Genomic DNA, 15,683 nt, shown 5'->3' with positions numbered 1-15,683 from the left:
CACAAATAAAAGCAGCCCCAGTCACCTGTAAAAAACAACCCTCTGCGTTAAAACTGTAAGAATGGTTTTCTTTTTGGCCACATGGCATCAAAACACGAGGAAAACCCAACACTGTTAGCATAACGTGGTAGCAACATTGGCATCATTTGGAGTCTTCTTTCACTATCTTACGAAAGTCAATCCCTCTCCTTTTTGCTCTATTTTTGTTCCTGATGGAAATATCTGGCTCATTAGCTGTTACTTGCTCCACTATGTTCACCATGTTATGAGCCAGTCGACATTAATTAAAGGGTGGCTTAATAAAACACAAGTGGGTGGCCTGCATTTAGTGTAACAAAAGCTATGGGCTAGAGTTGTACTTGTTAAAAGTGGAATTGAGAGCAATAAAACAAATTAATGAGTAGCCATCTACAGGGTGCGATTCGTGAAAAAAGCAAAAGGTGGGGATGTTTTTTGATCATGCACAATAACACATGCAACAATTAAATCCCCCTTGCAATACCATGGATATAGTGCCACTCGGCCAGCCATGCCAAAATACGTATGTATGCACTTCAATATTCAATGGAAAATAATCTCAAATGAAATAGCACAACGTGGTGTCGACATAAAATACAGCGCTTTCAAGCCGGGGAGCAGAGTTCACTTCCTGGCGAACACAAAATAGCCTACTTTCACCTAGGAAACGCTTGTTTGTTCTTCGGGAGTGTTTTAATCCTAAACTTAGTCGTTTTGGTGCCAAAACTTAACTGTCATCGCCATGGCCCCTGAAAGGACTGTTATCTGGCGGTGCCTGTACCCGGATCACAGTCAGCTATTGGTGGCTAAACAACTGCTGCTGAGAGCTCTTTAGTGGCTAAATACAACCAACAACTGCCACTCAGATTTTATCGTTCTATCGCACTATAAACTGTTCACGTTACAGCACTTTATTTAGCTTAAAATACTTCTATTTTAGGTGTATAATGGTCTATTGGTAAAGTAGCATTTATCACTTTGAGGAGGGGATACATTTTGTCCCCAAGGGGATAACAATTATTCAGCGAGGCAGGGATACATTGACCAGAAATGGGGAAATCCCACGCACCCCCTGCCCCCAGCAAATCGCACCCTGGCCGTCTATCTTCCAGTTAAAGACTATATTCAGGCAGAGAACTGGAGTTGCACTTGTATTTGCTGATTGGCATTAGCTATCATATGATCATGTATGCTTCTAAATCATTGGCTCATTCACAGCTGCATAGCTGGTAACTTCCAGCTATAGAGTTAGGGTTAGGGTTGTGTCATCTTATTTTTGTTGTGATATGCAATGACAATAAACTATCTAACTATCTATCTATCTAAATTTACCTGAGAGGAAGTGGAGGCTCCTCTCCGATGCCCAGTGTTGACACTCAACAGGTAGCGGTACTCGTCCATGGGGTCGTTATCCTCCAACACAGTCACCTTCACCTGCCAACCAGCCAACATAAAACATTTGTTTGAAGATGCCTTTTTGTTAATTACACCTTGGTTAATGTTACTATATTCCTGAATTATACTTGAGATGTACTGTACCTTGGCTGTGTCTTGGATGTCTTTCCGTCGTGCCCACACAAGCACCAAGAGATAGGCCAGAAAGAGTGACCCCACAAAGCAGACAACAACAGGATTCTCAGCAAAAGTCCCAAAAAGCTCGGCGGTGCGTGATGGGTCGACCAGGTTGGGAGTGACGAAGAAAGAGCTTCCAAAGGAGGTGAGGTGGTTGCAGAGGCATTGGGTGACTAAAGGTGTGGTCTGAACACCAACCTTGGAAGACAACAATATTTAAAGCATTACAGTTTGGGCAACATTTTACACATGACAAGCAGATGGAATCACTTGTACTTACCCTGCATCCATAAGTGCTCCACTCCAATTTTGATTCATCCCAAAATTTGCATGCGGTAGTGATGGAGGTAATTGATAAAGTGGCATTGATGGATTTTATACCCGGACCTACAATGGGCCTCACTACAAGATAGTGCATTCCAGTCTTTCCCTTTAAATCTTTAGGGTCTAGTAGCCAGGTGTATCTCTCCTCTGTATAGGAAACACACACACACACACACACACACACAGTACTCAAGTAATGAATCCAAAATCTAATTTAAAAGGCATTAGATTTAAATACATAAGTCTCAACCACTAAGCAGAGATGCATTACCTTGTGTTGTTCCCTGGTGAGGCATTTCTGTCATAGCTACATTATTTGTTACAGTGGGGTAGTCCATATAACCAAGGAGCAGTTTGAAGGGTAGAGGATCATTTGAAGGCACCATCTTTAAAAAGTTATAACGACATACTGTAGTTGCAGCGAAAATCTCAAAGCAATAGTTGGTGCATCCACAAAAGCAAAGACAACGACCATATTTTAAAAACAGTAGAACAGATTTTTTTTTTTGCCTCATGATATCAAAATTGAAGAAAAAAATGAAACAATTAGCAAAAATAGAAGAAGAGTAGAGGAGATTATGATGTTAGCAATTGTAGTGGCTGTACTAAGAGTGTCTTGCTAATAATACAGCCAATCTGATAAAACTGTCCATTGTGACAAAGTAGACCAAGGCTCATATGAAATAAGTTTTTTAAAGTGCGTGTTACACGTCTAAGAAGTGGAGATAAAAACATATTACGGGACCTTTAACACCAGCGTAGTGTCAGCAGGAATGTGTATGGACGTTGTGCTGGAGTTCCCCAGGTCCAACATAGAGGTGTTTACCTGCTCTCCAACAGGGCTCAGCAACAGAATCTGTGGACCAGGCAAAATGCCAGAAAATACATCCAAATAACATATTTTGCATACAACTGTAAAACGATTCTCCTTACCATCAGCAGTCAAGACATTTGAACAAAAAGTTAGTATAGTAAACAGAGTGTGCCTTCCAGGGTCACCATTTATATTATATACTGTATATATTTCCATGCATCCCACAAATAAGAGTATTGAAAAAGGTATAAATAGTTGTATGGGTATGTTAATTCACAATCATTTAATTGTGTTGGGCCCCCAATAGCTAAAGAACAAAAAATAGTGAAGTGTAGTTTATTACTTGTCATATCAAGAGGTGTAACATAATTGCATTTGTTTATTTAATACTGTGATTTTCATGATATTATTTCATTGTATTAATCATAAAATGATAGACAAGGAAAAGTACAACTTTACATATATTTATTATTTTAATGTGTTAATCAATGCAATAGGTTATGTAGGCCTACTTATAAACAACACATCCACACTGCTAAGATGAACAAACTAGACTTTCTGTCTGTCCTTTATTGTTTACACCTTGCAGTGTTTTTTTATTGGTCTATCTCATCTAAATTCAGGGAATCATGGCATCCAAACAGTACACCCGAGTCGATGTAATAAATCATCTTACGACAGGCTTCACCTGTGATTCATGAAACATTCGTATCACACCAATCAGAGCGTAAGAATGGTCGTACATTGATAAATGCAGCGCCTGGAAACCATCGTAATTTAAATCATCACGCCCCTATAGAGCTCAACAGTCACGCCCCTCCTCTGAGAGACCTTGGGTTCCGGAAGTAAATTTCCTATTCATTTCTCCCATTGACGTCTGGAAAAATCCGTATATGAAGAGTTTTAGACCATGCATTAGGCTAACCAGATGGTACGTGACTCATATGCATACAACATACCATTTCGAGTGAAAAAACGAACACAAAATCCAAAAAAAGTCAAAGGTACAAGACTGTGTACATATCGTCATTTCAAAGCGAAGGAACTACTCATTACCATAAACCACGCGCACCACTGAATAAAGGAAGCTACGTTAGTTTAGCTAACGGCTAATTCGGCTAACCGCTAGCTGAGACAGCATGTAATAACTTTAACAGACCCTCAATATAAAACCTGAAAATAACCGTTAAAATATATAACGGCTGTTACATCAGCTGTAGCCTGCTTTCTCCAGTGTTTAGTTTGAGTTAACTGAATCAAGCTGTCAGCTAGCGGTTAGCCAAAATAGCTGTTAGCTAAACTAACGTTAGCTTCCCGGCGGAGGCTAACGGCAGAAGCGTGGAACAGATCGTGATTCGTGCAGTGTCGTAAATCCTCGTGACAGTTCGTGCAGGCAGCTCCCCCTACTCCCCTTCCTCACCAGCATGAGTTTCACCAATCAGAGGCGTCACTGTGATTGTTCAGGATTGTGGGTAATGAAGTACTTATCCAAGACATTGCGAATAAAAGACGTTTATCTCAAAACAAGGTTGGTGCCCCATGATTTTTGGCGTCTATATGATTATACAGAATCGCTTAGTCACGTCGGCATGCTGGTTTTAAGTCTACCATCGACGGTTATCATTTTATGGCTTATACTCCAAATTGTCAATAGAGAAATTGCATTGTATTTTTACTTCTGGAACCCGCTGTGTTTTGAGGCCTCGCCCCTACAATTTACGACATGGTGAGACGTAATCCGGCTAAGAAGCGGTACTTTTCAGAGGTGGAGATTGAAACCCTGATATCTCAGGTTTATTTGCACTAACGTGTGTACTATTTGGCAGCCTCAAAACTGGTATCAAAGGCTGTAGAAAGAATGCGGAAAGAGACGTGACGTGACGTTATTTTTTATGTTCTATAACGCTATTACATTCTATAACATCTTTAACGTCAAAGAAAGAAAAATCGAGCGTTGCTTGTTTTAACCATAGACAGTCTATGATTTTAACCTTAACATAGTGTCTCCGTCTCCGCCGCTGTCTTGTGTTTAGTGGTAGTCAGAGCGTGCAGTGAGACAGCGTGAGCAGGTCATCCGCCCACCCAGCCAATCATCATCGCATTTGCAAGGGTGTCATCATCCCCACCCCTGCTCTCTCCAGGCAGCTGATGTGTAGCCAAAGCCTGACACCTTGCGCTTCATTCAACCAAATTGTAGTAACGCACCACTTTATATTCTCAGTAACGATAACGGCGTTGCAACAATGGGAAAAGTAATTAATTAGATTACTCCGTTACTGAAAAAATAACGCCGTTAGTAACGCTGTTATACTTAAACGCCGTTACTCCCAACACTGCGTGCGTGTACGTGTGCACTGTTGTACCGGCGCATAAAGGTCTTCTAGAGCCAGATCTGCCATTGCTGATAAGTGATCAACTGTTAAACTGATTATATTAAAAAAAAAAAATGAAGTATTTTTCAAGGTTGACTGGAAGACAACACAAGGATTAATCATCATTAGAAGATAGCCAAAGGGGTTCCAAGATCGCATTTCAGCTTGTTCTCCAAACATACTGTTTAACTGCATGCAACCATAGCCGACTAGAACGTGATTGATCAATTCTACTCGGACTACAAACGTAAACCAGAACACTTCTGATACCAAAACATTTTTCCATTGCCTATAGATACAGCATTTATATGCAAATATCTGTTAGTATTATGGGTGCACTGGATACAAAGTAGGGTGAGAAAAAAATCTCTATACAGGCAGGTGTGCTATGGACTGAGAAGCACAGCTGACAGCATAGACTCCTCACATCCTGTTTTAACCTAAGTGCTCTCCTCATGGCGATAGAGCAATGAGTTTATTAGTAATGGAGCAGAGAGTCCTTACCAGCGCTTCCTATGAGAACAACTATTTTCAGTCTGCTCTTATGATCCTGCCTCAACTTATCACTTTGGCCTTTGAGGCACAAGTATCTCTTGTGAAGTTAAAAACATGGTACTTCTTTTGCCAGACATGTAAATGAGCATAGCGTACAGAGTTGTTGCCATGGTACCAGGTACAGATATAATTAAGTAGGACATTTACATTTTGCTCTTCTGACATACTGCTACTTAATCATACGTGTGGCTTTAAAGTAAGTCTTCACCAAATGTGTTTCACCTACTAAAGGTTTCACATTAAGAACAGGTAAAGTGCTTAGTTCAATATTTTTTATGAAATATTCCCATTTATGAACACATATATGCAAGCTGAGTATTTTTTCTTTCGGCGCTTTAAATACATTTTGATGCTTTGAAGGAGAGCACAGTATAGAACAATTCTGAGATGCTGCACTGACCTTAATATCCTCACTCAAGTTCTCCACAGGGATACTGGAGCCATCTTTTGTTGTAAGGGATAGAGCACCTATTTGACCACTGATGTTCCCGCTCTCATTCCAGGAGAATGGATTTTTGTTGAAACTCAGCATCTGTAAAAGTATTCAAAGAGCAAAGTAGGTTAAAACCCAACATGTCCGCATACCTAAACGACAGAATAGGTCGACGGTGTCCCAAAAATACATATGCTTGTTATGCAAGCAACTCATAACAACCAATAATTGTTTTTATGTTAGGTGGCGACCTCTTGCAAAACGAGACCCCACGAGACCCCACGGTGGCTGTTTCAAACACCTCACCCTAAAACGTGACAGCTGTGGAGTTTTTAATCATGTGAGCGTTTAGCATTTAACAAATGGGCGCAGTTTTAAAAAAGTAGTTACTGTTGTGAAACGGAACTAGTTAAGTTTAGACAACAAAAATCTAAAATACTTAGTTAAGGTTAGTAAAACAACAGGGATGTGCTTAAAATGAGTCACGTAAAACTACTAAAATAAGGATGTAATATGATGTAACAGATGTCATTGCATCAGAGACTGACGTCTGTTAAAATCTCCTGAGTTAAAGTCCTTATTTTATTTGATCCATCCACCACCCCAACCTGACCTTGTGCGATAATTGCTTCAGCCACGAGAGGTCGCTGCCTAACAAGGAACGTAACTATGGGGCATTATGAGCTGCTTTCATATAAACATATACGGCCGTTTTCTGGGTGATGATGGTCTGTTTAAACCCCATTAGCAGGTCAGACACTTGAAAATTGAGAAAAAAATGGGATCTAACCCCCATACAAACTGCATTCGTCATTACATTTTAAGGAAAATGTACAGTACAGGCCAAAAGTTTGGACACACCTTCTCATTCAATGCGTTTCCTTTATTTTCATGACTATTTACATTGTAGATTCTCACTGAAGGCATCAAAACTATGAATGAACACATATGGAATTATGTACTTAACAAAAAAGTGTGAAATAACTGAAAACATGTCTTATATTTTAGATTCCTCAAAGTAGCCACCCTTTGCTTTTTTGATAGCGCTGCAAACCCTTGGTGTTCTCTCAATGAACTTCATGAGGTAGTCACCTGAAATGGTTTTCATTTCACAGGTGTGCCTTGTCAGGGTTAATTAGTGGAATTATTTCCTTTATTAATGGGGTTGGGACCATCAGTTGTGTTGTGCAGAAGTCAGGATGATACACAGCCGACAGCCCTATTGGACAACTGTTAGAATTCATATTATGCCAAGAACCAATCAGCTAAGTAAAGAGAAACGAGTGGCCATCATTACTTTAACAAATGAAGGTCAGTCAGTCCGGAAAATTGCGAAAACTTTGAATGTGTCCCCAAGTGCAGTCGCAAAAAACATCAAGCGCTACAACGAAACTGGCTCACATGAGGATCGCCCCAGGAAAGGAAGACCAAGAGTCACCTCTGCTGCTGAGGATAAGTTCATCCGAGTCACCAGCCTCAGAAATCACAAGTTAACAGCAGCTCAGATTAGAGACCAGATGAATGCCACACAGAGTTCTAGCAGCAGACACATCTCTAGAACAACTGTTAAGAGGAGACTACGCGAATCAGGCCTTCATGGTCAAATAGCTGCTAGGAAACCACTGCTAAGGAGAGGCAACAAGCAGAAGAGATTTGTTTGGGCCAAGAAACACAAGGAATGGACATTAGACCAGTGGAAATCTGTGCTTTGGTCTGATGAGTCCAAATTTGAGATCTTTGGTTCCAACCGCTGTGTCTTTGTGCGACGCAGAAAAGGCAAACGGATGGATTCTACATGCCTGGTTCCCACCGCATGGAGGAGGTGTGATGGTGTGGGGGTGCTTTGCTGGTGACACTGTTGGGGGTTTATTCAAAATTGAACCCAATCGAGATGGTTTGGGGTGAGCTGGACCGCAGAGTGAAGGCAAAAGGGCCAACAAGTGCTAAGCATCTCTGGGAACTCCTTCAAGACTGTTGGAAAACCATTTCAGGTGACTACCTCTTGAAGCTCATCAAGAGAATGCCAAGAGTGTGCAAAGAAGTAATCCGAGCAAAGGGTGGCTACTTTGAAGAAACTAGAATATAAGACAGTTATCACAGTTTTCAGTTATTTCACACTTTTTGTTAAGTACATAATTCCACGTGTTCATTCATAGTTTTGATGCCTTCAGTGAGAATCTACAATGTAAATAGTCATGAAAATAAAGAAACACATTGAATGAGAAGGTGTTTCCAAACTTTTGGCCTGTACTGTATTTTGTCCTGAATTACATTTTTTTCAACACTTCCTTGTACTAGCAACAGGCGCACGTTGTGAAACAGTCGCAGTTTTAAACACATGGTTAATGTTGTGAATTAAAACAAAAATATTTGATTAGGTTTAGATAGAGATCGTAGATTGGGTTAAAATTAGTAGCCTCTAGATGTTACCTAACTTTAGTTACACAAGTTAAGTACTGTATGTTGCGTAGGCTATGTGACGTAAATTATGTATGGTATGTAACGATAAGTTAACATTGGCTTTTGGTTTCCCACGGGACACAAACAGCAGTCTGCTGGGTTAAAGTCCTGTGTTTGTTTGACCCATCCATCTACCCTGACCACCTATGGAGACTTTGATTAGAAATGTATTTGTGAAACATAAAAAAATAAAAAGTAATCTGACATAAAAGGGGTTCCCTCAAATGTAAATTGGGAATGCAGTTTAGTTGTATGGGAGTGTAGTTTTTAGGAGAAAGGGCTGACTGGGTTAGGGAGTTAATATTATATTTCTCATATCTGTAGGTAGAAAGAAAGACATCAGTGTTTACAAAAAAAACAAAATATAGATAAGAAAAAGCATGAACTAATAACTAATACGTTTGTGATATTGGGCTATATAAATAAAATGGACTCGACTGCGAGCACATGACAAATTAATGTACTAACATACCGAAAACCATCGATACCCTCTCACCCGAGTCGATGCATCATTTCTGACTGTGCTGACTCCTGTTTTGTGGACAGCCGTAGCACACACACAACACACAATAACACACCAAACACACACACTCCTGACTTACTCGTACATCCACTGGTTCATCTGAAGGTAAGATTGTAGAGAGTAGTATTGGGAGAGAAAATGTGGGGCTGGAACTGTTGGGAATATATATAGACTCTGTGTGCAAACTTCCCGGTGTCACTCTGAGGAAAAGACATGAAAAGACTCATATAAGTTAGTTAGTTAGTTCATTATGCTTTGTTGTCTTCACTTTGACTACTGGTGTGTTTGCATCAATCTTTGGGGATCATGCCCCTAAATGATTTCAGCACAGACTCAAATGATGTCAATAGTGGATGTGCAGGAGAGAAGTATTACTCTCAGTAGAGTGTCTCATTCATTTAGTTTTGTTTTATATATTCTAACAGTAAGTTATGACTGTTAACTGAACCCATAGCAGATTTGTTTAACTGTGAGACATGATAAAGGAATATGCAAAGAGACAAACTACACACACACACACACACACACACACACACACACACACACACACACACACAAAAAAGTAAGGTTCATGGTAGCATTATCCATATAAACTGATGTGTGGTGAGCGATGTGTGGTGAGCGTCTGCCGTCGTAAGGCTGCAGTGCATCACCCAGGTGGGTGCTACACACTGGTGGTGTTAGAGAGTAGTCCCCCCCCACTGAAGTGCTTTGAGGACCAGATGTACTAACGCTTTTGCGCCCACTTCAGGCGTATTTGTTTCGCAACGTGCACGTAAAAGCATGGCGAGGTATGTACAAACAGGCCGCACTGAGGTAAAAGCGCAGACTGCCTGTCACGGGAACTGAAAATGGCAAATTGCGCTTTTCCGTGTCACGCATATGCATTCATGGGAGGGTCAAGGGGAAAGTGGGAGTTTCCCATAAAGAGATGGGAGGGGAAGCATGAAGTGTGCCTAATTATGTATTCCGCGGTATGTACAAAAACCGCCTGTGAAAGCGTGCCTCTATTTTGCGGTGAAAATTCTCCGCCTCTTCAAAGCAGGTGTAAACCAGCCGCAAGCGGGTATCCTCGCATATGCCTCCTGGTGAAATGGCAGCAGTAATCAGAGCAAGATGAAGACATAGGCCAAGGAGATGGGCTGAAAAGATTTTTGCCACAAGGATCACACTTTTTCTGTTGAGTGAACACGAAATCATTAAGCGTTACAGATTAAGCAGCCATGCAATATTACAGTTACTGAAAGAAATCAAAGATGACTGAATCTCTGAATCTCCGACTCAGCGTTCACATTCCATTCCAGCAGTTATTAAACTCCTCGCTACATTACAATTATTGGCATCAGGATAATTTCAAACAATCATAGCATCAGCAGTGGGAATATCGCAGTCTGCACTCAGCCATATCATAGCACCAGTATTTAATGCTTTGCTACAGCGCAATTTATGGATAGTGGGCAGAGAAAGGCGCTGATTACCCGATGAGCCGCAGGTTTGGTAAATACGACGTAAGCTGATGTATCACAGCGTGCGCTTTCTGCGGGTTGGCCATGGCGCTGATAACGCTACATTCGCAAATGTATGTACATCTGGCCCTAAGTGTCTATGATAAAGTGCTATATAAATGTAATGAATTATTATAAAAATATAGCCACTAATGGCCTAAACTTTTTTTGGTAAAAGCAGTAACCAAGTGGTAGCCTACATTTAAAGCAGGGCACCCCAAAATTCTAAAATGTTTCAAAATCTCCCAGTATAGGGAAATACATTTTCCCCAAACTTGGATCTTCCGCTTCAAGTCTGTCTATGTCACAGCGTGTTGCTGAGGAGGAACTTACCTATTAACAAACACAGCAATATGAGCCTCTTGGATGATAGTTGGCCCCCCATTAACCTCTTTAAATGCTAACAGTGCACTCTGCGTATTGCTCATAGCAAGAAGAAGGGCATCAGAGATATTTTTCTGGAAAGAATGACACAAAACATTCAAAACAAGGGAGTGGTTGATTAATTTGTCATCTGCAAATAAAACAAAATGGATATTCTGGGGAGTGAACCACTGGCCATGCTCCTGGTCCCTAAACTGATTGTTCCTGACAACATTGTAGGCCAAGTGTTGGTAAAAGGCAAATTCACACGGGACTAGTATTACCTCCGAACACACACACACACACACACACACACACACACACACACACACACACACACACACACACACACACACACACACACACACACACACACACACACACACACGTTTTGTGCGGTGCATTCACACAGGAAAAGCAAAGTCTGTATTACTTGGATTTACTGACATTATCCCCCACATAAAATGTCATGGCTCTGTCAAATCTTTCATCAACTTTCATGTGATATTATCATCACACAGCCTCTGTTTGGCGAAATATGGTAGGGATTTTTTACAGACATAGTAAATTAACACGGAATAAAGATCACAGACAACCTCCACAATTATTAAAAATTACTAGAGGCGCCCAGGTAGTACCAGTCCTGTGTGAAAAGGACTTAAGAGAAGTTAATCCCATCAGAATGGGCCTTGAGGTTTAACACTCACATTTGAAGAATAGTCCAGGATATTGCTTGCTCCTTCCACAATGGTGCTGGCTGCAGCATTTATTTCATTTTTGTTTTCTTCACTTCCATTCACATTCATGTGGAGAAGAGATGAGCTGAGCTTTGCAAACAATAACGAAGCCTCTTCCTGGAGGTGATAATCAATTCTCGCAATCACAGACATGTGAGGTTATATACCAGAAGTAACTATTTATTTTGTTATTAAGGACATTATACCACTCTTTTTATATCTCACTTCTAATATCCTTACACATACAAATTACAAGGCTTAGCTAAGGCAGCCTTGTCATTCCAATATTCAATAACAAAAAACAATGAACTGTATAGTGAAAGCAGCACTAGACTGAGTTTTCCTTTCTACTATAATGTCCTTTTTCATTCTGTGTGGGGTTCACTGTACAGTACCTGAGCAGAGGAGCTGAGCTCAGTGCCTTTCAGGACGATAGCAGCAAGTCCTGTGGCTATCACCTGAACTTCTCCTGGAGTGTTGATGGGAGTTTCACTTACTGCGTCAATCATTACGTTCAGCATCTTCTCACGAAGCTTCAACAGACAAAAGCATTAAAGCATTTAGGATTTATTTTGTTATTAACTTTAATATCTAGTTCCTTCCACCACCTCATGTATTGTAACATATGTTTGTTGATTCATTTCACACACATGAATACAAATCACACTGAATGAATATAAAAGTACATTTAAGTATTAGTGTTCAAAAGATTCATATCAAAAAGAAAATGTACAATGTAATGTAGAATTATACTATTTGAAATGCACATGGTGGGCTAATCCTAGTTTTATGTTATATCTGTAAACATGAATCAATCTCTGTCTCTCGCTCTCTCTCTCTCTCACTGGCACACTAAGTTAACGTAGCGGGCGGTAATATGAATATGTTTTACAGTAGACATTTGCAGTTAACTGAGAAAGAAGTATGAGTGGCCATCAGGGACATTATTCACAATTACCTCACAAACATACAAGTGAAATGCTCTCACTCATACTAAAATTGCTTTTACTGTATATACACTACTGAAAAAATATATGCTCACATACTATACTGAAACGCATGATGCTGAAATGCACTACTGAAACACTCAAATACACTACTGAAACACTCTCATTTATGCTACTTAAAGCAACACTAGAGAACTTTTTGTAACTTAAAATAATGTTTCCAAAATCGTTTCAGTGGTTCATCAACTTGTAACAGGGTGAACGGCACTTCTGCATTCGCTTTGCGGCTCTCTACCGGCTATAACTGCACTATGCAAGTTTGCCAGATCGGGTAGCGGATCTGTAGTTCGAATGAGACATAATGAGACAATTCCTCTTCCAACCTGTAGGGGGACCGAAGTAGGAAAAGTTCTCTAGTGTTGCTTTAAACACTATCATATACACTACTGAAATGGTAAGATTTCACTTTTGTTTACATGAGTGTGTCAGTAGTGTATGTGAGAGGATTTCACTTGAACAGGAAGGCATTTCAATGTAACTATGACTGGTCGCTGGGAAAGGGAGGGCAGGGCAGGGAGCTGAACTCCAGCCTCCCGCATGAAGGTCAATGGCGTTGCCCACTGTATCACTGTCTTCGAGCAATTTTGCAATAAATGTACCTTATTAAATATATTCTATAATATATTTTATTCTATCTGCCCCGAGTCTTCCTTGTTCCTTGCTTCTCTCCAAACTTTCAAATATCCTGTTGAGGTCTAATGACAAACATACTGTATTATTCAATCTTTATTTTACCTAATAATAAGCTAACTTAAACAGGGGTACTGCAACTGCAGTCTTGAAAATGAAGCCTCTGAAACATAAAATAGATTTATATTAAGTATCCACAGTCTGAGAGTTCATTTACTTTTTGCCTATCAGATTTTTCCGATCCATGTGATTGAGCGTTCAGTATGTTGGACACAGATGTGACCAATTGTCCCACAGTTTCACCTGACAGTAGACCATGTTCCTTTAGCTGAGACAAAGAATTATCCACTGTAGCCTTAAGATCATCTGAAGAGCCGGAGGCAGTTGTAAAACCCTGCACCTGTGGAGAAAAAGCCATACTGTATCATAAAGGAGGTTTAGAGCATTCTGTTAGTAGTACCCCCAATTTTTAATCATCATATTTTTAACAAACCTTTGCAGTTAGAGTGGTGCTAGCTACAAAGCTGCTATTATTTGCAGTTGCTGTGATAATCAGATTGTAATTGGAACTGCTGTCTCCAAGCGGAAGGAAAACAGACTTCACTTCATTGTTATTACTGCAACGCAGGTGCTTACCTGACAATTTTCAAACAAGAAAACAAGTTAGATTAATGGATTTCTGGGAGACTACTCTTACGAGTTATGTGATAACTGAACATTAAGATAAATTAGTCTTCCTATCACAGAAACCTGCATAACTTACCTTTATTAGTCCTAAAACAATACTGACAGTTAAAACAAGGAATTTCAGTATTGCAAGTTATATTAAAAGCATCCAGGATAGTTCCACTGTGCGGTGATATGCTACACTTCAGGCTATCAAAATTGTTGGTGGTTGCTGGTGGGGATGTGTCACTGGTGTTATCGGTGGTAGTTGCGTCACTAATATCAGGTGATGTAGAGGCTGCACCAGCAGAGGTAGGGGTGTTACTGATGTCACTAACAGTGCCAGGTGATGTAGATGCAGGACCAGCAGTGGTAGGGGTGATAGGGGTGTAACTAGCAGTGCCAGGTGATGTAGATGCAGGACCAGCGGTGGTAGGGGTGATAGGGGTGTAACTAGCAGTGCCAGGTGATTTAGATGCAGGACCAGCGGTGGTAGGGGTGATAGGGGTGTAACTAGCAGTGCCAGGTGATGTAGAGGCAGGACCAGCAGTGGTAGGGGTGATAGGGGTGTAACTAGCAGTGCCAGGTGATGTAGATGCAGGACCAGCGGTGGTAGGGGTGATATGGGTGTAACTAGCAGTGCCAGGTGATGAGGCAGGACCAGCAGTGGTAGGGGTAATAGGGGTGTAACTAGCAGTGTCAGGTGATGTAGAGGCAGGACCAGCGGTGGTAGGGGTGATAGGGGTGTAACTAGCAGTGTCAGGTGATGTAGATGCAGGACCAGCGGTGGTTGCTGTTTTTTCTTTTGCTGTCGTACCGATGGTAACTGCTGGTGCTGGTGTCTCTGTAGACGATGATGTCTTTATGGTGTATGTTGTGTAAAAAGGTATGACATCCGCTTTGGTATAAAAGGAAAAAAACAATGTGTAGCAAATTATTACAAAAACAGGTTTGTTCATATTGAATAAATAGTTTAAAAAAACAACAGAAGATCAACAGCATTTAAATCCTTTTAGGGATACTTTGCCAATTTTAATCCAGCTCTGTGTCATCATTGTGTAGGCAGTGTAAGGTCTGTCGAGATCGACGGATTTCGACAGACCTCCGTGCAGCATTTCGCATCATCTGGCGGATCTTCGAAGACCTCTACCCTCTGTTCTGCAGGGACCTCTGTGCACTGGCACCCCAGTGGGAAGCCAAACACTGTTCATTTATACACAGTGCTATGACACAGAACTGGATTTAAATCAGCAAAATACAATAATACTGGTGGTTCTGCCATGGTGCGAGTTAATTTTCTTGCATGAACGAAATGTTGTCCCTCAGTTAACCAAGGATATTCATGAGAAAACTACTACCTCTGTAACATCAATTTATAATTGGTCTGAACCAGAAATGGCAAGATAATTCACATATCAGCTTTTATATGTTACTGACAAGAAGTTAACGTACCAGAAGTTATCACCACGGTGACATCACGACCATCGGATTTGGCAGATTCAAGAGTGTTATATGCCACAGTGTATACAGTCCCACCAATCTGTTTTTTTACAAGTGGCCTTGTCTTTTCTTTTTTGTAACAGTCTTTTGTCTCCGACTGTAAATTAATTAACATGTAATCATTAACTTTAACAGTAATATTTAACAGTATCTGATCTTTTAGTCCCAAACAATTTAGAAATCATCTATCAGACTTACTGGCCA

At 40.6% G+C, this 15,683-nt stretch overlaps 1 protein-coding gene across 1 annotated transcript in view; it reads right to left on the bottom strand.

Annotated features, from left to right (window-relative positions):
* The window catches only part of LOC120570049 (polycystic kidney disease protein 1-like 2), a 56,054-nt gene that overhangs the window by 18,173 nt on the left and 22,198 nt on the right, over nt 1-15,683 (bottom strand). Inside the window, exons 9-17 of the mRNA XM_039818278.1 lie at nt 12,072-12,209; nt 10,910-11,034; nt 9,151-9,271; nt 6,056-6,187; nt 2,660-2,770; nt 2,186-2,300; nt 1,871-2,061; nt 1,558-1,788; nt 1,351-1,452 (exon numbers count right to left, since the gene is read on the bottom strand). Of these exons, the coding sequence (XP_039674212.1) occupies nt 1,351-1,452; nt 1,558-1,788; nt 1,871-2,061; nt 2,186-2,300; nt 2,660-2,770; nt 6,056-6,187; nt 9,151-9,271; nt 10,910-11,034; nt 12,072-12,209 (1,266 nt within the window). The remainder of the gene's footprint in view (nt 1-1,350; nt 1,453-1,557; nt 1,789-1,870; nt 2,062-2,185; nt 2,301-2,659; nt 2,771-6,055; nt 6,188-9,150; nt 9,272-10,909; nt 11,035-12,071; nt 12,210-15,683) is intronic.

Source organism: Perca fluviatilis, chromosome 12 (assembly GCF_010015445.1).
Source record: "Perca fluviatilis chromosome 12, GENO_Pfluv_1.0, whole genome shotgun sequence".
Taxonomy (NCBI): domain Eukaryota; kingdom Metazoa; phylum Chordata; class Actinopteri; order Perciformes; family Percidae; genus Perca; species Perca fluviatilis.
Note: the sequence above shows the minus strand (reverse complement) of the source record. Positions and strands in the feature narration are given on the sequence as shown.